General features: G+C 43.1%; 1 protein-coding gene across 1 annotated transcript in view; it reads right to left on the reverse strand.

Annotated features, from left to right (window-relative positions):
* LOC120309288 (complement factor B-like) overlaps positions 1-26,485 on the reverse strand; it is a 44,517-nt gene that overhangs the window by 6,996 nt on the left and 11,036 nt on the right. The window contains exons 3-13 of the mRNA XM_039346370.1: positions 25,413-25,598; positions 23,279-23,452; positions 20,705-20,800; positions 19,356-19,492; positions 17,536-17,674; positions 14,913-15,065; positions 12,721-12,822; positions 8,956-9,090; positions 7,898-7,992; positions 2,386-2,506; positions 1,591-1,738 (exon numbers count right to left, since the gene is read on the reverse strand). Of these exons, the coding sequence (XP_039202304.1) occupies positions 1,591-1,738; positions 2,386-2,506; positions 7,898-7,992; positions 8,956-9,090; positions 12,721-12,822; positions 14,913-15,065; positions 17,536-17,674; positions 19,356-19,492; positions 20,705-20,800; positions 23,279-23,452; positions 25,413-25,598 (1,486 nt within the window). The remainder of the gene's footprint in view (positions 1-1,590; positions 1,739-2,385; positions 2,507-7,897; positions 7,993-8,955; positions 9,091-12,720; positions 12,823-14,912; positions 15,066-17,535; positions 17,675-19,355; positions 19,493-20,704; positions 20,801-23,278; positions 23,453-25,412; positions 25,599-26,485) is intronic.

Consider the following 26,485-nt stretch of genomic DNA (forward strand, 5'->3'; position numbering starts at 1 on the left):
CAACCCTGCCCTGCCTGGCTCCCACAGGTGTCCCTCCCCATAAGCAACATCGAGGTAACCACGCCCACCCCAGCCATGCCCACCCAATCTGCCATGACTACTGCAGCCACACCCATCCAGTGGCCATGCCCACCCAGTCTGCCACGCCCACTGTAGCTGCACCCGCCAAGTGGGCCACACCCACCTGGCACCCGGCGATACCTAAGTGGGTTTTGGGTTGCAGTTTGGGCACTCGGTCTCCAAAAGGTTCGCCATCACTGATATAGAACATTGAATAATAGAGTTGGAAGGGACCTTGGGGGGTCTTCTAGTCCAGTGTTTCCCAAACTTGACAATTTTAAGGCATGTGGACTTCAACTCCCAGAATTCCACAGCCAGCGTTGCTGGCTGTGGAATTCTGGGAGTTGAAGTCCTCATGCCTTAAAATTGTCAAGTTTGGGAAACACTGTTCTAGTCCAACCCCCTTTTTGGGCAGAAGATCCTATTTCAGGGGTTTCCAACCCCCAGTTTGTGGACCAGCACCAGTCCGCAGCATGCCAGCAACTGGGCCGTGCAAACATGCAAAGCCCCATCCGCAGGAGGCAGGCAGCATGCAAAACCCCACCCCCTCTGGTCCATGGAAAAACCTTTCTCTGTGGAACTGTTCAATTGCCCAAAAAGATGGGGGTTGCTGCCTGATATCATTCCAGAAAGATGGTTGTCATAAGGTGACCAACCGTCCTCCTTTAGGGAGGACAGTCCTCCTTTTGTAAGTTCTGTCCTCCCTCAAAAAGTGTCCTCCTACATGTCCTCCTTTTCGCTATTTGAAGACTAATCTGAGGGGCTTTTTTTTCCCTCATAGAACGCTCAGAACGGCGTTCCGGCACCTTTTTTTGATGTGTTTTGTTTTCAACTTTTGCATGAGCTGTGCTACTTCCGCTATTGGCTTTCGAAAGCGAATAGGAATTGTTGCTGAGCGCGCCAAAACACCCGGCTGGCAAACTTTGCACATGCAAGTTGTCTGTATTATTGTTGCAATGAATAAAATGTTTCTTTTATTTACGATATTTTTTTTCTTCAATTTATTTGTGTCCTCCTTTTCATTGTAAAAAAAGTTGGTCACCTTATTGTCCGGTCTTTTTTTTTTAAAAGCCTTCAGTGATGGAGAGCATCCACCCCTTCTGAACGCACTCAAGAAGTGCAAGAGAACATCAGCTGGGCCTTATTATGACTCTGGAGTTTCTGCCCAATCTTTTTTAATGGGATTATTCTTCCCTAGGCACTATAAGTCTTTTATGTATAACTTCTTCCAAACTAAAATAAATTAGGAAGTCCCGTGCCTTGCTGAGGGATTCTGGGAATCAAAGTCAACACATCTTAAAGTTCCCAAGTTGGGGAAAAAACACATTGATTTAAGACGTATCATCCCACCAATTTGCCTTTTCAATATGAAACAACCAGCTCCTCTTTGATAATAGAAGACTGAGATTAAAAACGCCACACATTGTGTAGAACTAAATCAAAACCAATGTCTTGATTCTAATATTCCTTTGAGACAAAACTGAAAGTGCTCTGCCATCTCTCTCTCTTTCTCTTCCTGCGAGATCTCACCTTGCATTGAAACTGAACTCAACTTTTTCCTTAAGTTTTATCAGGGCGATGTCATAATCATAGAATTCAGGGATCCCGCGATGTTTCAGTTTTCCGATCTGGTAATCTTTGTGGACTTGAATTTTCTCCACAGAATACTGTTGCTTGGCTAGGAAATAGGAAAGTAAAACATAATAATAATAACAATAACAACAACAACAGCAGCAGCAGCAGCAGCAACAACAACAACAACAATAATAATAATGATAAAGTTGGAAGGGATCTTGGAGGTCATTGAGTGCAACCCCCTGCTCAGGCAGGAACCCTACACCATTTCGGACAAATGGCTGTCCAGTCTCTTCTTAAAAACTTCCAGTGTTGGAGCATTCACCGCTTCTGGAGGCAGGTTGTTCCACTGATCAATTGTTCTAACTGTCAGGAAGTTTCTCCTTAGTTCTATGTTGCTTCTCTCCTTGATTAGTTTCCATCTCTTGCTTCTTGTCCTGCCTTCAGGCGCTTTGGAGAATAGCTTGACTCTTCTTTGGGGCAGCCCCTGAGATACTGGAATACTGCTATCATGTCCCCCCTCGTCCTTCTCTTCATTAAACTAGACATACCCAATTCCAGCAACCGTTCCTTATATGCTTTAGCCTCCAGTCCCCTAATCATCTTGGTTGCTCTTCTCTGTACTCTTTCTAGAGTCTCAGCGTCTTACTCCTGCCCATTTGGCTACTCTGAAACAGAACGCCAGACACATTTCTTTCCTGGCCAGCTGCCCATGCTACCAGCTTCCTCTCAAAAGATAATCCTGCTTACCAATTGTGACTGTGATCTGGTTAGCCTTATCCTCCACAGTGAAGCAGTGAGCTGCTGTCAAGATATAATACTCAGAAACGAGGGTTCCTTTGCAGTGTTCGAACCCTGCCCTACCAGCACGCTGTGATTGGAAGAGAAAAATCACTATGAGTAAGTCACAAAAGCATCCTTCATAGATTTCCTTGGAAATAATCCCCATTACACTCAATAGGATTTACTCATTATTCAACATTAACTGAAGAATTTGTCCTACTACCATAGCAATAGCACTTAAGGACTTACAGTATATACTGCCGCATAGTGCTTTACAATAGTCTCTGGGTGGTTTACAACATCAGCATATTACCCCCAACAATCTGGATCCTCATTTTACCGACCTCAGAAGGATGGAAGGCTGAGTCAGCTTTGAGCTGATCAGGAACAAACTCCTCTGCTCTGGGCAGAGTTAGCCTGCAATACTGCATTCTAACCACTGCACTACCATCTTCCTATAAGCCAGTGTTTCTCAACCTTGACAATTTGAAGGCATGTGGACTTCAACTCCCAGCCAGCAATGCTGGCTGTGGAATTCTGGGAGTTGAAGTTCACATGCCTTAAAATTGTCAAGGTTGAGAAACACTGCTATAAGTGATATTAGATAATCCTAGTTCTTAGCTTTAGGTTCACCCGTACTCTACTCCACACTGGGCAATGATCATTCTTTCAGAGTTGCAGTCAACTACAACAGTTCTGCCTTTCCCCCACTTTTTCCAAGACCCTTGGATAATAATTTAATAAAGGAGAATATTTGTAGCTCAGAATTGAAATGGAGGGGGGTCCTTGGTGCTCTCTGAGCTGGATTGTTTTCTAGCACTTAGCACCTAGATCAGTGGTTCTCAACCTTTTTAATGCCGCGACCCCCAACCGGTCATAAGTCGAGGACTACTCAACTGGTTGTAAGTCGAGGACTACTCAACTGGTGCAGCACCGTTTGCAGAATGGGACTTTTGGTGGGCTCAGCAGGGCAGAGACAGCCTGGACAATTCCTATTGGCTTTTGAAAGCCACTAGAATTAGACTCTCTTCAAGAGAGTCTATTCTATTGGCTTTCAAAAGCCAATAGAATAAAAGGGAGTAGCACAGCTAAGGAAAAGGGGGAAAAAATGGCGGACTGTGTTGTTTGGCGACCCCCGTGAAATGGTCGTTCGACCCCAAATGGGGTCCCGACCCACAGATTGAGAACCACTGACCTAGATGTTTCCGAGCACCTAATTACCAGGAGGCACATGTGTTCTATGGGTGTGTGTGTGTGTGTTTGTGTGTGTGTGTAAGCAGATGTCAAACAAAGTGACAGGAGATAATCTTTTAGGCCAAGAGCAAGCACCATTACAGACAAAGAGAGAAGATAAAATAAATCCCTCGCTCTCTCTGTATCCCAATGATTCTTGGTGATTGGTAGGTCATTAGCTAGTGAATTAATGTAACTGAATTTGCATCTCCAATAAAAAACGATGTCGAGATCAAGAAAAATCCTCATACCTCTCTATTCTGCACTGATTATATTGCATCCAAGTCTGAGCACTACTTTAGGAAGGACTTTGAAAAATGCAGCATGTCCAGAGGATAGCAATCAAGATAATAAGAAGGAAAACCAGATGAGGAATGGGAATAGTTAGTATCTTAGAGAAAAAAACAGGTAGTCCTTGACTTACAACATTTCATTTTGTGACTGTTTGACGTTACAACGGCACTGTGAAGTGGTATATAAGTCTAAGTGCTATTGCTGTTGCTACTTTTCACACTTACGGCTATTGCAGAATCCCCAGGGTCACCTGAGCAAAATTCAGATGCTTGGCAACTGACTCATATTTGTGACGGTCGCAGTGTCCCGGGGTCATGTGATTTCCTTTGGCGACCTTCTGACAAGCCAGGTCAATGGGGAAGCCAGATTCATTTACCAAACCATGACACTAACAACAACCGCAGTGATTCACTTAACAACTTTGGCAAGGAGGTCGTAAAATGGGGCAAAATTCACTTAAGAACTGTTTTACTCAACAACAGGAATGTTGGGCTCAAGTGTGGTGGTACGTGGAGGCCTACCTGCAAGATGTATGAATACACAAGAGCTTTGTTCAAATATTTGACTGGTGGTCATGTAGAAAAACAGGCTAGGATTGTTTAGAGCAGTGGTTCTCAACTTTTTTAATGCCGCAACCCCCAACCGGTCGTAAGTCGAGGACTACTCAACCAGTCGTAAGTCGAGGACTACTCAACCGGTGCAGCACCGTTTGCAGAATGGGACTTTTGGCGGGCTCAGCAGGGCAGAGACAGCCTGGACAATTCCTATTGGCTTTTGAAAGCCAATAGAATTAGACTATATTCAAGAGAGTCTATTCTATTGGCTTTCAAAAGCCAATAGAATAAAAGGGAGTAGCACAGCTAAGGAAAAGGGGAAACAAAATGGCGGACTGTGTTGTTTGGCGACCCCCGTGAAATGGTCATTCGACCCCAAATGGGGTCCTGACCCACAGGTTGAGAACCACTGGTTTAGAGTTTTTCAGTAGACAAGACAAGAAATTGTGGGTTGAAATTCTAATGAAATAGATTTCTGTTGGACAGCAAGAACATTTCCAAGTGATACGAGATGGGACACGGGCTTCCTCGGGAAGTACTGAATACTCCTTCACTACTTCTCACAGAAGTGTTTAGAACAGTGGGGGCGAACCTATGGCACATGTGCCAGAGGTGGCACTCAGAGTCCTCTCTGTGGGCACACGTGCCGCCGCTGCCAGCAGCTTGCGCAGGTCCACTAGCCCGTCACCACTGCCCAGAGCGGCAGCCCCACCCAGCACAAAGGAGGCGAAGCATTCAGCTAGCTAGCTCGAGTAGAGGTGGTAGAGCACGCCCACACCCAGCTAGCCAAAGGCCAACCTGAGCAGGGAAAGCCAGATCCCCACTGGCGCCATGACCCCCTAGTCCCAGCTAGGGTTGTGTGCCTCTCCCCATCTATGCTGGGCCTTCTGCCCATCGCCCCACCCTCCAGAGACCCCCTGGATCTCCCCCAACCCTGCCGGGCACCCACAAGCATCCCCCCATTAGCAACATCGAGGTGGCCATGCCCACCGCAGCCATGCCCACCCAGTGGGCCATGCCCCCATGTCCCCTCTGAGGGCACCACAATGGCACTTTGCAATAAATAAGTGGGTTTTGGGTTGTGGTTTGGGCACTCGGTCTCTAAAAGGTTCGCCATCACTCGTTTAGAAGTTAGATGACCATCTCTTGAGCTGGGCTGTCATGGCGGACTCCTGCTTTAGGCAAAGGGTGGGCCAGACCATCTTCAAGACCCCTTCCAACCCTGACATTATTTGACTGCTCTAGGATTTTACCTACAGATAGTCCTCGCTTTCCCACAGTTTGTTTAGTGACCGTTCAAAGTTACAGTGGCACTGAAAATATGACTTGTGAGCATTTTTCATACTTACGTCCTTTGCAGCATTCCCACGATCACGTGATCAACCTTCAGATGCTTGGCAACTGGTTCACATTTGTAACCTTTGCTGTGTCCTGGGGTCACGGGATCATCTATTGAGACCTTCTGACAAGCAAAGTCAATGGGGAAGCCAGATTCACTTAACAACCGGGTTACTAACTTATCAACTGCAGGGATTCACTGAACAACCGTGGCAAGAAAAGTCATGTTGTTGTTGTTGTTGTTAATTGCGAAGTCGTGTCCGACCCATCGCGACTCTATGGACAATGTTCCTCCAGGTCTTCCTGTCCTCTACCATCTTGTGAAGTCCATTTAAATTCACGCCTACTGCTTCAGTGACTCCATCCAGTCATCTCATTCTCTGTCGTCCCCTTCTTCTATTGCCCTCAATCTTTCCCAGCATTAGGCTCTTCTCCAGTGAATCCTTCCTTCTCATTAGGTGGCCAAAGTACTTGAGTTTCAACTTCAGGATCTGGCCTTCTAAAGAGCAGTCGGGGTTGATCTCTTCTAGGACTGACCGGTTTGAACACCTTGCAGTCCAAGGGACTCTCAGGAGTCTTCTCCAGCACCGTAGTTCAAAGAAAAGTCATAAAATGGGGCAAAACTCACTTAACAAATGGCCTCACTTAACAACAGAAATTTTGGGCTCAATTCTGGTCGTAAGTCAAGGACTACCTCTACTTCATGCAATATGCCTACCTTGCCTTGACTGGTCAATTGAACTTAACTTACCTGATCTCCTCCAGACTCCACTCACTTCCTTGCCAATCCCATGTAATAATTGAAGAGGCCATGTCTTGCTCACAAGACATACAAAACTGGGGGAAACATCATTATAGGCTCAATGTTTTGCTCCCTTGGGAAATAATTTTGAAGTTCAAACTGTAGTGCCCATCTAAAAGGATTTCCACACTTGTATCCCAGTCAACATTTTTTTTTTCTGCAATGTCCCATCAACGGTCTCCAAGTCATTTCCAGCCCACGGATAGATCAGACATAAATAATCCTTTCTTGTTGTTAATTGCGAAGTCGTGTCCGCCTCCAGGTCTTCCTGTCCTCTACCATCTTCTGGAGTCCATTTAAGTTCACACCTACTGCTTCAGTGACTCCATCCAGCCACCTCATTCTCTGTCGTCCCCTTCTTCTATTGCCCTCAATCTTTCCCAGCATTAGGCCCTTCTCCGGTGAGTCCTTCCTTCTCATTAGGTGTCCAAAATTCTTGAATTTCAGCTTCAGGATCTGGCCTTCTAAAGAGCAGTCAGGGTTGATCTCCTCTAGGACTGACCGGTTTAATCGCCTTGCAGTCCAGGGGACTTGCAGGAGTCTTCTCCAGCACCATAGTTCAAAGGCCTCAATTCTTTGGCGCTCAGCCTTTCTTATGGTCCAATTTTCACAGCCATACATTGCAACTGGGAAAACCATGGCCTTGACTATACGTACTTTTGTTGCAGGGTGATGTCTCTGCTTTTTGGTATGCTGTCTAATATTAAGATAATATTTTCATCCTTATTCCAACATTGTCTAATAGTGGCCTCAAGATAATCTAAAATCAATGAGGCACCATGGAGAGAGCCCATAAGAAACGAGGAATATCAAATCTTCCTCTGGTTACAGGTAGTCCTCATCTAAGCACCACAACTGAGCCCAAAATTCCTGTTGCTAAGGGAGTCAGTTGTTAAGTGAGTTTTTCCCCACTTTATGACCTTTCTTGCCACAGTTGTTAGGTGAATCAATGCAGTTGTTAAGTTGGTAACACAGTTGTAAAGTGAATCTGGCTTCCCTGTTGAATTTGCTTCTCAGAAGGTCACACAAGGTGATCATGTGATCCCAAGACCCTGTAACTGTCATAAATATAAATCAGTTGCCAAACATTTGAAATTTGATCATGTGACCATGAGGTTGTAAGTATGAAAAAAAAATCAGTGCTGCAGTTGTAACTTTGAACAGTCACTAAATAAACTGTTGTAAGTCAAGGACTACCTGTATAATTAAAGAAAGCATTTTTCTCTGAGCTTAATTCTATTCCAAAGGCCACCCTTACCCTGATGGAGATATTGGTGTTCCAGGGATTCTTCTTTTGATCGTCTGTTTTGTGTTCTTTCGCCAAGCCACACATAGACAAAGCTTCACTCTCATCTGGAAATAGAGAGGCACTTTTCTCAGACCTTTGAGTTTTCTACAAAAGCCAAAGGCCTAGATTAGGCAAGAAACTATGACTGAAGGATTTCTTGAAAAGGATGAGAAGGGTAATAGAAAGATTAGGCACCGTATATTCCGGCGTATAGGGCGACCCGGCGTATAAGACGACCTCCGAGTTCGACGCCGAGTCACAAGACGATCGAAGCCGAGTCGCATGTCTGGAAAGTCGTCTTATACGCTGGAAACTACTGGTATTTCCGGCGTATAAGACGATTGACGCCGAGTCGCATGCCTAGAAAGTCGTCTTATACGCCGGAAACTACATTATTTCCAGTGTATAAGACGATCGATGCCGAGTCGCATGCCTAGAAAGTTGTCTTATACGCTGGAAACTACCTTATTTCCGGCGTATAAGACAACTCGGCATATAAGATGACCCCCGAGTTCGGCGCCTGTTTCAACACTCTCAAAAGTCGTCTTATATGCCGGAATATACGGTAGCTATGGAAAATCACACGCCACAGAAAAATGGAAGCGGGGTAAATTCTGGAAGGGTGGGTCCTTAAACAGGGCAGCACGTTGGCTCAGAGGTTAAGATGCTGAGCTTGTCAGCTGGAAAGCCAACAGCTCAGGTTGAAGACCCGAGCTCCAAGCAAACGGGTGAGTTCCCGTCCTCGCTCCAGCTCCTGCAACGTAGCAGTCTGAAAGCATGCAAAGGCAAACAGATAAATAGGTACCACTTTGATGGGAAGGTAACAGCGCTCTATGACCTCATGCCAACCACATGACTGCGGAAATGTCTTTGGACAGTGCTGGCTCAATGGCCTTGAGACCCCTATAAGTCAGCAATGACTAGCGGAGTCAAATCCGTAGGGTCCCTAAACTCAGCAATTTTCCAAGAAGGATTACAAGACCTATAGAAGCATGCAAACAAATCAACAAAAGGTAGGTTCAAATTACCGATCATCTCATCAAAGGTTCGTTGCAGGTCTTCGATTTTCAGAATGAATAAATGTGTCTCACCAGGTTTATGTGATGCCAGAGCATTCAAGCTTTTCTCGTTGGCATCTTTTCCAATAGCAAAGACATAAACATCTGCAAGCAAGCATGGATAGGGACATAAGTTGAGAGGGAAGTATGAATGTTCCTGACCAAAAAAAGGCAACAGTCGTTTGTAGGGGTGAGTCCTTAATAAAGTACAATTTTTGTCCGTCTTCCTGGCTAACACCAGGCTATCAAAAACCTTTAGACATTTTATTGTGACACTTTGGTTACTAGTTTTGGCAGAAGACTTCCAAACCAGCTGGATTAAATGAGGATTATTATTATTATTATTATTATTTTTTACTGCAGACAAAAATAAAGCCACACACAATAGTTTGCCCGCTGCCATTTTCAAAGATTTAAATTACCTTTATCTTTGTATTGGTTTAAACCAGGAGTCTTCAAACTTGGCCCTTTTATGACTTGTGGACTTCAACTCCCAGAATTCCTCAGCCAGGCATGCCTGGATGAGGAATTCTGGGAGTTGAAGTCCACAAGTCATAAAAGGGCCAAGTTTGAAGACCCCTGGTTCTCCCTTTATCAATTCACCTGCTAGAAAACCTGCTACTATTTAGGTACCAATTGCAAAAACTGGTTTCTTTTCCGAATCATGCCAAGTTTGAAGACCCCTGGTTTAAACCCATAGCTTCTTTCTTCTAAACTTCTGAGTTGACTGACACTAGTGGCTTGAAGCCAAGTGGTTGTTGAACTATTTTGTTCACACCTAGCCTGGAAACTGCTAATTTTACACTCAACGCCTACACTTAGGAGTTTTCATCTAGTATCAGAATTCTCTCAATGATCCATCACTACACTTTTTAAACAAGGCAATTATGTACGTTCTTAATCAACAGAAAAGTAGGAAGTGTCAACCATTCCATTTGGCACATTCAAGCAAAGAAATTCTTGGCTCTTTTAAATTACCAAAAGTGTAGCTTTATTGAAAGATCCATGTAGGTTACAGCAGAAGCAAAGTCAGTTCTGGGATTTTTCCCGCCAAAATTCACATAGGTAGAACCCTTTTTCCCTCCCTGGACTGCCGACAGTTCTTAGTTCACCAATTGGGTTCAGTTCTTTTGTTTTGGGAAAAGGCTGTGTAAGCCACTCAAATATTTCCTAACTTGACCTTGGCGTCTAACGTCTCGGCCGGCAACAGAAGCTCTCTTGCATTCCAGAAACTTCCCTCCCCACTTAGAAATTTGCCCACCTCCCTCCCTTGCTGTTGGGCAAACTATAAGTGACAGCAGGTGCAACTATGGAGTCAAGTCAGGTTTGACAGGAACCCTCTTGAAGGATCTGGGACAAACTTGTTTAGATCTCCACTGAATGTAAAGAAGTTTCTTAAGCAACATTTATGTGTGTGAACCAACATTCGTAGATATCATTTGAAATCTGCAGTTCGCCACCAGTAAAAATGCATTTTAAGAAAAAAATATATATTCAATTCAGAACAGAGTTAGACGGGACCTCGGAGGTCTTCTACTCCAAGCAGGAGACCCTATACCAGTGATGGCGAACCTTTTAGAGACCGAGTGCCCAAACCACAACCCAAAACCCACTTATTTATTGCAAAATGCCATTGTGGTGCCCTCAGGGGGGACATGGGGCGTGGCTCACTGGGTGGGCATTGCTGCGGTTGTCACAGCAGGCTGGGTGGGTATGGCTGCGGTGGGCATGGCCACCTCGATGTTGCTAATGAGGGGATGCTTGTGGGGGCCTGGCAGGGTTTGGGGAGATCCAGGAGGTCTCTGGTAGGTGGGGTGATGGGTAGAAGGCCCAGCATAGATGGGGAGAGGCACGCAACTCTAGCTGGGACTAAGGGGCCTTGGCGCCAATGTGGATCTGGCTTTCCCTGCTCGGGGTGGCCTTTGGCTTGCTGGATGTGGGTGTGCTCTACTACCTCTACTCGAGCTTGCTAACTGGACACTTCGCCTCCTTTGTGCTGGGTGGGGCTGCCGCTCCAGGCGGCGGCGGTGGCCTTAATGGACCTGCGCAAGCTGCTGGCAGCGGCGGCACATGTGCCCACAGAGGTGGCTCTGAGTGTTGCCTCTGGCACACGTGCCATAGGTTCGCCACCACTGCCCTATACCATTTCAGACAAGTGGCTGTCCAGTCTCTTAAATAGCTCCACTGATGAAGCATCCACAACTTCTGAAGGCAATCCATTCCACTGGTTAATTGTCCTCACTGTTAGGAAGTTCCTCCTTAATCCCAGGTTGCTTCTCTCCTTGATTAGTTTCCCTCCATTTTTTCTTGTCCTGCCCTCTGGTGCTTTGGAGAATAATTTGTTCCCTTTTTCTTTGTGGCAGCCTCTCAAATACTGGAATACTGCTATCATGTCACCCCTAGTCTTTCTTTTCTCTAGATTAGTCTGCAGGCCTTTAATCATCTTAGTAATCAGGGGTTCTCAACCCTGGCAACTTTAAGACTTGTGGACTTCAACTCCCAGAATTCCTCAGCCAGCTTTGCTGCCTGAGGAATTCTGGGAGTTGAAGTCCACAAGTCTTAAAGTTGCCAAGGTTGAGAACCCCTGTCTTAGTTGCTCTTCTCTGCACTTTTCCCAAAGTCTCAACATCTTTTTTGTAATATTTATGAGAATAACGTACACAAATGAATTGTGTACAAATTCCAGATTCATCCATTCCACTAACAAATTGGATTTGTGTATGTGTGTGTGTATGTTACTGCAAAATACTTTACATAGGGCTGCCTTTGAAGAGTATTCAGAAACTTAATTGACACTTTGAAATAATAGGAAATATTTGTAGCTTGGGTTTTAGATTTTGGCTGTGGTTTGTTCTCCCAGCTTGCTTTAATATAATTCCTGAATGTTTCATTACCAAACTAGGTAACATCATCAGCAGGATGATATTATTATTATTATTATTATTATTATTATTAATAATAATAATAATAATAATAATAATAGTAAAGTTGGAAGGGACCTTGGTGATCTTCTACTGCTGTGCGTGTGTTTGTGTGTGTGTGTGTGTGTCTGAAGAAGACCAGTGCCATGGTGACTGCAAAGTTACAGCAATTAATATTTATGCAATAATTTCAAACTATTGTAAGAACTTTACTTTGCTACTTTAAAACAGTTATATTGAGCATATGGCATCTCAAGTTTTAATTCTGATAAGCTTCTAGGAATTGAACACAGTGATATATACAAGCATGACCCAAAAATAAATAATCACATATACTTGCCATACACAATTCTTGATTTATCAAGTCAAATGTGGCCCACAATCCTTGCATAATGCCTGCAAGTTCTAAATCCATAAGTATCACCCAATTATTTGTTCCTTCGTCTTTCAGTAATCCCATCCTCTGGCAGATACAGTACATGCATTAATTTCCACAGGGCAAATGTACTATCTTCAACGTGTGCTAATCTCACTAGGTGTTATATTCAACCAGGAACACAGAAATTGCTTTTATTATATTATTTATTTGTTCCTTGGGTTAAGTTGCCAAGAAGTCAATCAGACACTCATAAAATAAAAACAGCAACAATACAGTGGTTTAAGGTTTAAAACACTGGATCTATCCTTTCTGACCTTGCCTATAATATTGGCAGACAGTCTTATCACAGGCAAGTGAGGCCAAACCTTGTGAAATTCTGGTTTAAAGTACTTTTCTCCCCATGTCCTTCCTGGCGTGTAGATCGTCAGAACTTACCTAAGAATTCATTGCGAGAATTGGAGCCGGATTTCTTAATCTTGAGGAATTCTTTAATATCATCCATGACAGGAACTGGATCCCCGCCCATGTTGTAGCGACCTGAAGGTTGAGAGTAGCAGTTACTATACGGTAGAAGTGATCAAGTTGCCCTTCAAAACTCTGATTGTGGTCCCACAGCTCTTCCAAAATTTCCATGGAACTATAGAAATAATTCACTTCATTCAACTCAAATGAACTTGAATCACTGAAATAAAATTAAGCCAGAGGTCGATTTCTACCAGCCCCACTCATTTTTTTGATATGCCATTTAAAGACTAAGTAATGATCTTGATCCAAAAAGGGTTTGACTTCCCCCAAGATTGCGTGCTGAACAACAGGGCAATCTTTTTCTTCTACTGACAATCAGCTGATTTTGCTGCCAAAGTTGGCTTTTTGGTGGTGCGCCCCCTAGAATTGAATGGGAACATTTAGGAATGATCCAAGACAATCCTTGGACAACCATGGACCCATCTGGGAAAAGGAATTTTGAGGATTGCAATTCCTGGTAGGAGCAGCTGGAGAGACAGATCTCCATCTTTTCCTCTCAGCTGACTGATTTCTTTTAAGCATGCCTGGCTTTTAACTGCACTCTCGGATGTTTCTTTTTTAATTTGCTTTTTATTTTCAAAAGTTAACTGACTGGTCAAATGCTGATTTATTCTAACCCCTTGCTGGATTTTAATGTGATTTTTTTGTGCATATGTCTTTTGTTGTTGTTGTTGTTGTTGTTGTTCTGCTCTGCTGTACTGAATAACTTTCGCTTTCTCTGTAAGGAGGTTCCGGCAATTTTATGGATACTGAAAGTAACTTGACTGGACTTACATCTATAATTGGACTTTCATTGCAGGGATTTTGCATTTTATTAACTCTCAAAAACTTCTATTTTTACAGTGAGGAATATCACTTCAATATTCTTTGTCCTCGCTCCTTGAAGAACTCTTTCTCTTTGGTTGCTAAGTTACAGGAGAATAAACAATGCACCAACGTAAAGCTTTCTGGGAAGCCATTGAAAAAAGAATGCTTTTAACTACAAGTTCAAATGGAGAAGGCTAAAAGAAATATGGACCTTACAGACTTAGAGCTGATAGACTTGATGAGTGATGCATTGGATTTTTTTTTTTAAAGAAGATTGATGGAGTTTGGGGAATGGACTTATTATATCCAATTGGAAAACAAATTTGACTGGGCTTTTTTGGGAAGATAGATCAACTTTGGAGAATGGATTTACTATATTTAATCAGACAACAATTGATAAGAGATGTTATTAGGAAGCAAAGCACAATATTTGTTCCAGGATGGATCAGAGATAACTCTTGTGGTGATTTGAAATAGATAAAGAAGTCGTGGTAGACTTTCTGCAAGTTAAATAAAATAATAGATTGTTAATAGGTTTTGAAACTTTAATTTTGCTGTTGCTTTGCCTGTTGACTGTTCTTAATATAGTAGATAGATGACAGATCAAATAAGCTATAAATAGAGGTAGAAGTTTAAAAATTTGGGACTTGGTTCCAAAAGAGGGGGAAACTAACATTGTTATAATATATTTATCAATATTAACTAAGTTGGATAATATATGTATATCGGTTTGTGTTTGTGTTTTTTGTTCTTTTTAATGCAGAATTTTAAATGCTCTATTTTTTGTTTTGTTTTTGTACAATATTTTAGACTTTACTTTAATTTTTTGAATAAAAAAGTTATTTAAAAAGGTGGGCGGGGTTCATTGGTGGGATTCAGCCAGTTTGCACCAGTACAACAGAACCAGTAGCTAATTTTTTTTTTTGCGCAGGCCCAAAATGGATTTCCGGAAGCGGAATCCACACAGAGAACCGGTTGTTCACATATTTGAATCCCACCACTGGGGTGGGGGTTTACACACATAGCAAGAGGTTTGAACCTGTGGATTCTGGATTCTGGAGGATGAGGGGGAAAAGAATAAAAATATAAAGCAACTTTTCCTGAATATACATATTAACAAAAAAACTGGGCCCTGTCTAAATTTTATTTAAACTACAAATTAAGGAATATATTGATTAAATAAATAGCATAAAGGTTCCTTCAAAGAAATATTAAAGTATCTGCCCTGTTAAATATTAAAAAGTCGCCGCAAAAATTAAAAAATAAAGTTTTTTCTTAGGTGTCCATTTTCTCACCATCAGTCAGGAGGATGATCACATGGCGGGTGGAATTGGAAATAGGAGGAGGATTTAATCCAAGTCTCTTCTCCTCAGCTTCCTGGGAAATCATCATTTCATAGACAGTTGTCAAGGCCCTTTTGAGGTTGGTTCCTGACTTTTTCTTATGCTCTAGAGAGAGAAAAAGGGAAGAGATAAAAGGAGAAAAATGAACACAATTATTTGCAGTTAGCTAGCAGCCTTAGCAGATCTCATTTGCTATTCAGGCTACATATGTAGCAGCAATATAACCTAATTGAGCTTCAGACTTCGCTTCAGAAAAACATCGACAGTTGCCGTTCTTCAGTACTGAACGTTTCTCAGTCTCAAGAATTCCTTTGTTATGAAGCATTTTGAATGTATATTAATACGTCCCAGTTGGTAGAATGCGGACAACAGTATATTGGCTACTATATGGGTAGTATGGGAGGACTCTGCCCATTATTTTTGTACGTCATAACAGTTGTAAATCGGGTTTATCACATGATCTACCTGATTTTATAATCTTGTTTCCTGTGGTTATTAACTGAAGGATTGCAGACAACTGGTCCATTGCCAAGCAAGGGAATAAATTCAAGCAAGGCCCTCCCAGGAGGAGAGGGCCAGCCCACACGTGCGCCAAGGCTCTGGTTACAGCCGGGACTCGTGCTCACCTTTCAGCCCCTCCTGAGCGGGATGTGGGCCTGTAGATGCCGGTGGGGCTAATCCCCCCTTTGGCTGTGACATGTCTATAAATGCAGCAGGGCCATGGTGGGGAACAACCACTGGCCAGGCTGCTGCCACTGCCGTCGCTGCTGCTAGGGGGGTTGTGCCAGGCATCCGTCCCACCCAGCCATTTAAGTGTCCCACACAGTGAAACACCTGGGGCCAAACGTCCCTTGGTGAATGAGCTGTGAAAAGCAGGCAGGGCAGGAGCAACAGAGGAGGCCCCACCATGTATAAATGCTGGTGGTGGATCAACTGCAGTGGAGGCCCATGAAGAAGTGGGTGTGTGAAAATGTGGCTGGTGCAAATTGTCCTAGACCCTCCTATGAATCCTGTTCCTGTAAGAAACCTTGAACTTCTGACATTGGTATTGGCTGAGAATCCTGACCTGGCTCTCAGAACCTTGGGCTGATTTTGGATTATTTCTCTGTGCACCCTGTTGAAGATAACAGCAAATCATCTGGGCAAGCATTTGAGACTCTGTTTGATTTGCTTGTTTTTACTATTACCGGTCTTATCTCTTGACCTTGAGTAAAATGAATTATCAAGCAACTATGTATAAGTCACTAGGATAGGCTAGAAGTCTTGCGGGTTGTTGTGGGTAAGTATAAAAGTAGGAATCATAGATGGATATTAGTTCCCTGTCAGACTACAATGGATGGTGATAATGAAAGAACCAGGAATGACCTTGGAGAAAAAATGAAGAATATTTTGATTAACCCCAATTCAGAGGAATTTTTTTTCTGCTAGATTATATGAGTGTATTGGTGAGAAGAGATGAGAAGAGAAGAGCACAAAAAAAAATGGTTATTCCATTTGGAGATCCAAGAAGGGTGATTTTAGGGAGGGGGGAACCTGTTGGTGTCAAATACATGGTTGAAGTAATAATAATAATAATAGTAGTAGTAGTAGTAGTAGTAGTAGTAATAGTAACAGTAGTAGTAAAGTTGGAAGGGACCTTGGAGGTCATCTAGTCCAACCCCCAGCTCAGGCAGGAAACCCTATACCATTTCGGACAAATAGCTGTCCAGTCTCTTCTTAAAAACTTCCAGTGTTGGAGCATTCACCGCTTCTGGAGGCAGGTTGTTCCACTGGTTAATTGTTCTAACTGTCAGGAAGTTTCTCCTTAGTTCTAGGTTGCTTCTCTCCTTGATTAGTTTCCACCCATTGCTTCTTGTGCTGTCTTCAGGTGCTTTGGAGAATAGCTTGACTCCCTCTTCTTTGTGGCAGCCCCTGAGATATTGGAACACTGCGATCATGTCCCCCCTCGTCCTTCTCTTCATTAGACTAGACATACCCAATTCCAGCAACCGTTCCTAATATGTTTTAGCCTCCAGTCCCCTAATCATCTTTGTTTCTCTTCTCTTTCTAGAGTCTCAACATCTTTTTTACATCGTGGTGACCAAAACTGGATGCAGTATTCCAAGTGTGGCTTTACCAAGGCATTGTAAAGTGGTATTAAGACTTCGCATGATCTTGATTCTATCCCTCTGTTAATGCAGCCTAGCACTATGTTGGCTTTTTTGGCAGCTCCAGCACACTGCTGGCTCATATTTAAGAGGAACTGAAGCATGACTGATGATAAAAGGCAGAAAATTTGCAAAGCATGCAAGGAGAATGTGAGGTTCTGAATTTGAGACACCATATTTTAGTGGCGTATAAATAAATTATAAAATTCCCAGCAGAATTTAGAAAGGGAATGTAAGGGAAAGGATGCAGACGTTGCTTGGAATAGAATGGAAAGGGTTACAGAGTGCCATGTAAGTGTGTGAAGTTACCTATTCCAAGTCCGAAAAAGACTTCTTTTTTGAGTTATAAAATTAAACAGGTTGTGGATGAGCAAAATGTTCTCCTAGCCAGACCTATCTCCCTGGCAAAGATCAGGAATATACCTCACCAGCGATGTTGACATTTTCCAGTAGCTCAATCACCTTGGCTGCATCAGTGCTCTCTGCCTGCATTGTGTTCAAAATCTCTATGCTGTTTGTGGCAAAAGTGATGAGGGCGTAATTGGGAGAGACATCATAGCTGGAGATCTGCAAAGGGAAACCAGAAGACAAAAAGAAGCATGACTGCATTTTTCAACTAGATTCATTAACGTTCAGTCTCAAGGGCAGTAGAATAGAATAGAATAGAATAGAATAGAATAGAATGGAATGGAATGGAATAGAATAGAATAGAATAGAATAGAATAGAATAGAATAGAATGGAATGGAATGGAATGGAATGGAATGGAATGGAATGGAATGGAATGGAATGGAGTGGAGTGGAGTGGAGTGGAATGGAATAGAAATAGAAATAGAATAGAATAGAATAGAATAGAATAGAATAGAATAGAATAGAATAGAATAGAATAGAATAGAATAGAATAGAATACAGCTGGAAAGGACCTTGGAGGTCTTCTAGTCCAGCCCCCTGCTCAGGCAGGAGAACTTATACCATCTCAGACAAGTGACTGTCCAGTCTCTTCTTCGAAACCTCCACTGATGGAGCGCCCACGATTTCTGGAGGCAAGCTGTTCCATGGGTTAATTGTCCTCATTGTTAGGAAATTTCTCCTTAATTTCAGGTTGCTTGTCTCTTTGATCAGTTTCCAATCATTATTTCTTGTCCTGCCCTCTGGTGCTTTGGATAATTTGACCCCCTCTTCTTTATGACAGCCCCTCAAATACTGGACTACTGTTATCATATCACCCCTATTTTTTATGTTCTTTACACTAGCCAAGCTCAAGTCCTGCAGCCATTCTTTATATGTTTAAGTCTCCAAGCCTTGGATCATCTTAGTTGCTCTTCTCTGAACTTTTTCCAAGGTCTCAACATCTTTTTTGTAGTATGGTGACCAAAACTGGATGTAGTATTCCAGATGTGGTCTCACTAGGGTTTTATAAAACGGTTCTAATACTTTGTGTGATCTTGATTCTGTTCCTCTGTTTATACAACCCAGGATTGTATTAGCTTTTTTGGCTGCTGCTGCACACTGCTGGCTCATAGTCAAGTGATCATCCACTAGGAGTCCAAGGTCCCTCTCACAGTTACTGCTTTTGAGCCAAGTCTTACCTATTCTATTCTATTCTATTCTATTCTATTCTATTCTATTCCATTCTATGTTAGTTTACATCCATTACTACTTCTCCTGCTTTCAGATGCTTTAGAGAATACGTTGACCCCTTCTTCTTTATTACAGCCCCTTAGAAGACTATTCTCATGTCATCCCTAGTCTGTCTTTTCACTAGACTAGACAAACCCAGTTCCTATAACTGTTCTTCTTATGCAGGATCCAATATGGGTCTGTTATCAGGACCAGAGGTTTTGTCTTCCGAGCTTTTGGACTCGTGCTGAAGTCCATCTAGAGAGAAGTTCCCTAAAGGTGAGTTCCTGGCTGAGGAATTCTGGGAACTGAAGTCCACAACTTGTAAAATTGCCAAGGTTGGAGAACCCTGCATGGGATGGTAGAGAATATTTTGTGAAGCTAACAAGAATGTTATGTTGGGCCAGGCTCACAGCGACAGCCATTTCTCAGTGGCTCTCCACATTTCCAGTGTTCCCTTGATCTAAAAAATGGTCTATCACTGCCTTATAATGTCATCATGCTTGCTGGGGAATTCTGGGTATTAAAGTCCACATGCCTTAAAGGGGTGAAGTTTGATAAACCCTGGTTTATAACTAGTGTTGGACTTGGTACAGGACTGAGCAAAAAAATTATCTGATTCTTCCATACCTTTTCAATCAACTTGATTGTAGCATTCTGTGTATTGTTGAAATCCTCTTGTTTAATACTTTTTGAGGCATCAAGGAGAAAGTAGATGTTCATTGTGCCTCCTTTCTTAATGACAATCCTTCGCTTCTGTGTAGAGGCTGGAGAGGAAAAGAACTAGTATTCACGTCTTGTTTTCCTAGTTATGTGTAATTTTGATATTTTGGACATTCTACCACAATGTACTAGATTTCTGCACCACAATATACTGCTGCAAATTTCATTAATGGAAATTACACTCAGGAGCTATTCCTTTGATAACTAGGAACATCTCTGTATTTTGAGGTGAGATTTAATCCAGAGCTGCAAAATGGTTCAGAAGAAGGTAGCAGACCGATATGTCTATGAGTAACAGCAGCTGTCAATCTAACAGGCATCCACAGAGAAACAACGGGCTTCATAGCAATAGACATATGCCCAAGATATTATGGTTAGAATCTTCTGCCTTGGAAGAGCCCTAGATATTTACTTCCATTTTTCCTCAACTAATGACCTGCTTGAATATTTACAAAAATATTATGCAATGTCTTGGTTGTAATGCTTTTAACAATTCTCGTAGAAGAGAATCTTTGTAACTCAGAGTTGAGCGACAGAGTCCTTGGTGCTTTCTAAGCTTGGTTGTTAGCTTGCAGACATTTCATTACCGAACTAGGTAACATAATCAGTGTCAATGAGTTCTGTTCATTAACATTCTTGAATGGAAACAAGAGGGATTGTTTTGTTCGTTTGTTTTTTTTAAAAAAAAACCTGCTTGGTGCTCTTTTTTCTATATTGAAATGACATTCCATTAAATTGTCCTAGAACAGTGGTGGCGAACCTTTTAGAGACCGAGTGCCCAAACTACAACCCAAAACCCACTTATGCATTGCTGGGTGCCGGGTGGGCGTGGCCACCAAGTGGGTGTGGCCACCAAGCTGTTGGCTCGTGCTCGCTCGCTCGCTGTCTGCTCCGACTTGTGCTCGCTCTCTTGCTGTCTGCAGCAAATGCTGCTTCCACCAAAAGTTGCTCCTTTTATAGCCTCTGGCCTATTCCCAGACTCCGCATGCATGGAGAGCTGTGCATGCAGACTCCGCATGCATGGAGAGCTGTGCATGCATGGAGAGGAGGAGGGAACAGCTCGGCCCAGCACTGGCTCGCGTGCCACCAGAGATGGCTCCGTGTGCCGCCTGTGGCACGCGTGCCATAGGTTTGCCACCACAGTCCTAGAATATTTACCACTCAGAGAAATTGAGAGCATTAACAACATAACTGTGCTCTCTCTTGTTAGGCTAGGAAGGGAATTATAATTATCCATTCCATTTACAAAGACTTACAGATATTTCTATTGGCATCTGCAACTTCAGCAGTTTCAGTCAGAGATGAGATGAAGTTGGAAGCAACCTCTTCTGGGGTGTCATAAGCAAATGGCTCTGGGAAGGAACAAGAGAAGGCTCAATTAGCAACAGATCATAAAAGAGAATGCCCTCAAATAAATAGAACTAATTTTTATGCAAACTAGTATTGAAATATTAAGAAGGGAAGTTGCACATTTTGCTGCTCTGGGGCCCTTTGGGATAAACATAGGAGACTCTCTAGTGTTCTCAATTTGGTCCATTTTAGGGAGACTATATGTCGTCACATATGTAACTAATATTTCTGTTCTGGTATATATAGCTTTTATGGGTTCATTTATTTATTTTTAGCAAAAAATACTTTATTATTACTGAAACATTCTTTGAGATAATTTTCTCTTCTCCCATTTCCTTGATGACTGGTTTTTTGTTTTTGTTTTTCTTACAGAAAGCTTGCTTATATGTTTGATATTTATTTGTTTGATGTTTCCCGTGGAATATCACTTCCTTGGAGACACAATTGATCCCCACCTTGTTACTTTTCTGAAAGGCTCTGAAGATCTGATTCTGTCTGTGGACGTGGGGACTCAAGGCCGACATGGAGCCTATCAAGTGATTGATATTCTTGCCTTTCTTGCCACCGATAGGGTGTGGGGGAGGGTTATATGGGGTTTATGCTTTGAATTTTTTAATGTTGTAAGCTAGGAGCAAGATGGTCACGTTGTTAGGACACTGGGTTGGAGGATAGCAAACCCATGTTTGAGACCCGAGTGCTGCTGCATGGCGGGGTGAGCGCCTGTCATTCACTCCAGCTCTCTGATGAGGAGATGGAACGAGCTCCCCCCCCCCCCCAAGGGCAACAGTGATGTCACCGGCTAACCTGTTCAACCCGGAAGCGCCTTAAAAGGTGTCTCTGACACAAATGGGACAGGATATTGTAAGCTGCCCAGAGTCATTGTGTGTCAGTTGGGCAGCCGTATAAATTTGCTTAATGAATAAATAAATAAATAATAAATACATCTGCAGCGCAGTCAAAAGACGCTTTGCCAGCACAAACCTAAAAAATAAGTGAATGAATCCCCCTGAGGTAAATACATATTACGAGGAAGTTTCTTTCCTGATTTTGTATTCAGCTTTCAGACGACGGCTATTTTTCAGATGCACATTCCTTAAAATGATATTTATTGTGAATTCTTGACTGGTGATAAAGCAAAGCTCTGAGATTTGACCCAATCTTTGTGTTGAAGTTACGGTGTTTCTTAGGGTGAATTTCATCAACTAACTCTAACAGAAACCCAGGGCTGATTCCCCACCACCACCACTACATAAAGTAGTAAAAACAAAAAATCTTCTGTTCATCTGGAATAAGTTCCTGCAGTTTCCTTGACAAAGTTTTTCAGAAGTGATTTGTCATTTCTATTTCCTAGGGCTCAGAGAAAGTGACTGGCCCATGGTCACCCAGGTGGCTTTATGCCTAAGGAACACACTGCTTCCTGGTTTCTAGCCTGATGCCTTAACCACTACACCAAACTGGCCCTCATTTGTGTAATAGAAATGCCTTAATAGGTATTCTGACCCGTATAGCTCTATGTAACCTCGTATAGCTCTATGTAACTTGTTAATGGGTCAGTGGGAGGAGTTTCTAAAGGGCATTGGGAGACTTCCTGGACACAAGCCAGATTGGAATGTCTTTGTCTGAAAGAAGCATGAGCCATCAGATGTCACTCGATGAGCCTGAGCCATTATAAAGATGGTATGGAAGAGAGCATCATCCTTTTACCTATAGGAATGGACAAAGGATGTAATTTCCAGAAGTATCAGCCACAGTATATATGCAAGGGATCTTTCTGATTGAAATATAGTTTTTGTTATAAAACCATTTCTATTGAGTTATCTATCTGACTTGATTTAAAGAAGGCGTTTTTAACAGAGTCAGAATAATAGGGCTAGGGAGAACTTTTGCAAGGAGGATGGGAAAGCAAGTAAAACTAGAGAGAAGTCAGGTCACCTAACATTATATCCGAAGCTTGCCTCCGGACATAACCCCTGAATGCAACAACCAAACCAAACCATGACGAAGGTGCGTTATTCCTATACAATAATTTTTGTAATCAAGAATTCCTCTCACAACCCCAGGGTTCACATTTTCAGTACAGATAGTCCTCGACTTACAACCACAACTGAGCCCCAAAATTCTGTTGTTAAAGGGAGACATTTGTTAAGGGAGTTTTGCTCCATTTTATGACTTTTCTTGCGCCGTTGTTATGTGAATCCGGCTTCCCCATTGACTTTGCTTGTCAGAAGGTTGCAAAAGGGGATCACGTGACCCTGGGACATGGCAATGGTCATCAATGGCCAGTTGCCGAGCATCCAGATTTTGATCGCATGACCATGGGGACATTGCAATAGTTGTAAGTGTGAAAAACAGCCATAAGTCACTTTTTTTCTGTGCCATTATCACTTCGAACAGTCACTAAACGAACTGTTGTAAGTCGAGGACTACCTATATTTAACCCCAATATTCTTCCCATTAGATATTCTTTCCCCTTTGCTCACGCCGACACTGTGGTTCTGATCCACTCCAGCTTCCTGATTCTTGGCAAATCCGTTCACTGGATCCCACAAGAATGAGACCACGCTCACAAGTGTAGCGGACACGATATTCTACCCGATATTCATTGCCTTCTTTTCGACCGCCAATTGGAATACCGGGGTTAGAGCAATGACCAGCTAGGTAGGAGAAGAGAGGACACCATTAATAAATAGTCACTTTGAAGTATATGCAGTAAGCAACAAATACACTATGCGTACATGAAATATCTTTCGTTCCTCAGAAAGCTAAGAATTAAAGCAACAAAATGTGGGATTCAAAAAGGTAATCTTTCTCTACTCTTGTTCATATTAGTTCTTGAGGTAATGAACAGAGAGAGAAGACAAGATGAGAGAATTAAGAGGGGGGTTAATTTTAAAAAAGAAACATATAAATTGAGGCATTTGCAATCATTTGGTCTTAATTTTGGAAGATCCATTAAAGGGAATAGAAACATTAATGGGAAAATGAAAGGACTTGGTATGTTAGCAGGTTATAAGATTAACAATCAGAAGACAAAGATGTCAACAAAAATATGAAATTAGAGCAAATAGAACTTACAGAGAGCACTAGATTTAAGACTGAGGAAAAAATAAAATGTTTGGGTATTACTCTGACAATATGCATTGTATGCTATTTCATAATTGTTGTGTCCTGAGCCTGCAAAAGCAGGCTCGGGATGTTGCATTGGTCCCGGGCATTCCAAAAGCTGCCCAGGACCAGATAGAGCGGCGCCAGCCTTGTGCGCATGCGCAAGGTGCGAAAGCGCTCTGTTACTGTTGCTTGTCATTGTACGGGTTTCTGGCCGTATAAAGGGGCCTGCGAGCCTTTTGTTTTCGTTCGGGTGTTGTTGGAAGAAGAATAAAGAGCTGTTTAACTTTGCCATGTGTATTCATCATTCTCACGTGAATGAAGTACTTAACAATAATAATTTCATTAAGACATGGAATTAAATTAAGAAGGACTTGTTAAGGTGGGAGAAGTTAAAATTGTCATTGTTGGGGAGAACCTCGGTAATGAAAATTAAATGTTTTGCCAAAATGATGTTTTTGTTTCCGACAATTCCTGGTTTGATGATTGATGAACCATTTGAACAATGGCACAAAAAATATCTAAATTTATGTGGCAAAGGAAAAAACCCACAGGTTGCCTATAAAGTGTTACAACAGGGGTAGTCAACCTTGGCTCTTTTATGACTCGTGGACTTCAACTCCCAGAATTCCTGAGCCAGCTAAGCGGCGCCGCCCCCTGAGGGGGAAAAATGGCAGATCGCGTTGTTTGGCGAACCCCGTAAAATGGTCGTTTGACCCCAAATGGGGTCGCGACCCATAGGTTGAGAACCGCTGTTCTATGTATTAGTTTGCATTAATTTTTAATTTCTGTTTTAAAGGCTTTAACAAAACTATACATATACATGCATACTATAATGTACTCTATAATAAAGAAAGGGAGGGGAAAGTAAAGACCAAAGTGGTCTCAGTGGCAATAGGAGCACTCAGGGCTGTGACTCCTAAGCTGGGCAAGTGGCTCCAACAGATGCCAGGAACAACGTCAGAGCTCTCCAGAAGAGGGCAGTGTTAGGAACAGCTAAGACAGTGGTGGCGAACCTATGGCACAGGTGCCAGAGGCAGCACTCGGAGCCCTTTCTGTGGGCACACGTGCCTTTGCCCCAGCCTTGCCTCCCCCCATGACCTCCTCCTCACCAGCATCCCCTCTGGAGGAGAGTTACCCTCAAGTGTGGCCCACGTGGAGCAGTGCAGCCAGGGACATGGCAGCCAGGCAGCGTAGACAAGACTCTGCCCTCATGCCCCATCTTGCACAGTTGATGCTGCGGGCCGCAGGCAGAGGGCGTGGCCGCCATGGCACTGCTGGGCTGCCTGGGCGATCTGCGGCGGGCCCTGGTGGCGATAAGTGGCCCTGCGGGCAGGCGGGGTGAGGGCGGGGCAGGGGGTGAAGCAGGGGTGGGGCGAGTTTTTGGGCACTCGGTCTCTAAAAGTTTCGCCATCACTGGTTTACATGATGGAAGATAAAAACTGATGTTGTGTTTTCGAAGACAGAAAAGGAAAGGAAATCTGAATAGCAATTAATTTTCACACTCACTTCCATCATCACAAATGGTTGTTTTTCCACTCCATTTCCCATTGGGAAGGCAGAAGCGGACTTCAGACCCCGTCATGCTGTATCCTCCATAGCAAGTAAATGTGATGTTCTGGCTTATATTGTAATATGGCTGCGGGGGCTCAAAGTAACCGTTTTCAAATTCTGCAATCCTGGGGCAGCGGATATCTGAAAATAATAATACATTATCAGTAAGCAGGATTGAGTACTTCAAGGTTATATTCTCTAACTCATTCCACCTCAACAAATTAATCCTCTCCTCTCTTTCTTGAGCTATTTCAATATTCAGCATACAAAATTGTGCAGAGGTATTGTCAAGCTCCCCTAACTGGAACCTGTGTATGAGGTAAAAACAACAGAAACTGCTTTGGTCGCGCTGATGGATGATCTCTGGCGGGCCTGAGACAGAGGTTATTCCTCTGTCTTGGTGCTACTTGACCTCTCAGCGGCTTTCGATACCATCAATCATGGTATCCTTTTGCGACGACTCGAAGGGGTGGGAGTGGGAGGCACCGTTTTACAGTGGTTCTCCTCCTACCTCTCTGGCCAGTCGCAATCAGTATTGGTGGGAGGTCAGAGGTCAACCCCAAGGCCCCTTGAATGCGGCGTGCCACAGGGGTCAGTCCTCTCTCCCCTCCTATTTAACATTTATATGAAGCCGCTGGGTGAGATCATCAGACAGCACGGGGTGAGGTTTCATCAGTATGCTGATGATACCCAGTTATATATCTCCTCCCCGAGCTCTCTCAGTGAAGCGGCCGATGTGATGGGCCGTTGCCTCGAAGCCGTGAGGGTCTGGATGGGGGTTAACAGACTCAGGCTCAATCCTGACAAGACCGAGTGGCTTTGGATGTTGCCTCCCAAGGATCATGTCGACTGTCCAGTGTTGATTCTTGCGGGGGAAAATATACCCCCTTCGGAGCGGGTTCGCAACTTGGGTGTCCTCCTTGATCCATAGCTGAATTTGGAACATCAATTGACGGCTGTGGCTGGGAGGACCTTTGCACAAGTTCGCCTGTTGCACCAGTTGTGACCCTACCTGGACCGGGAGGCTC

This window comes from Crotalus tigris, unplaced genomic scaffold, assembly GCF_016545835.1.
Source record: "Crotalus tigris isolate CLP2741 ecotype Arizona unplaced genomic scaffold, ASM1654583v1 scf7180000017989.1554031673:749699, whole genome shotgun sequence".
In the NCBI taxonomy this organism is placed as follows: domain Eukaryota; kingdom Metazoa; phylum Chordata; class Lepidosauria; order Squamata; family Viperidae; genus Crotalus; species Crotalus tigris.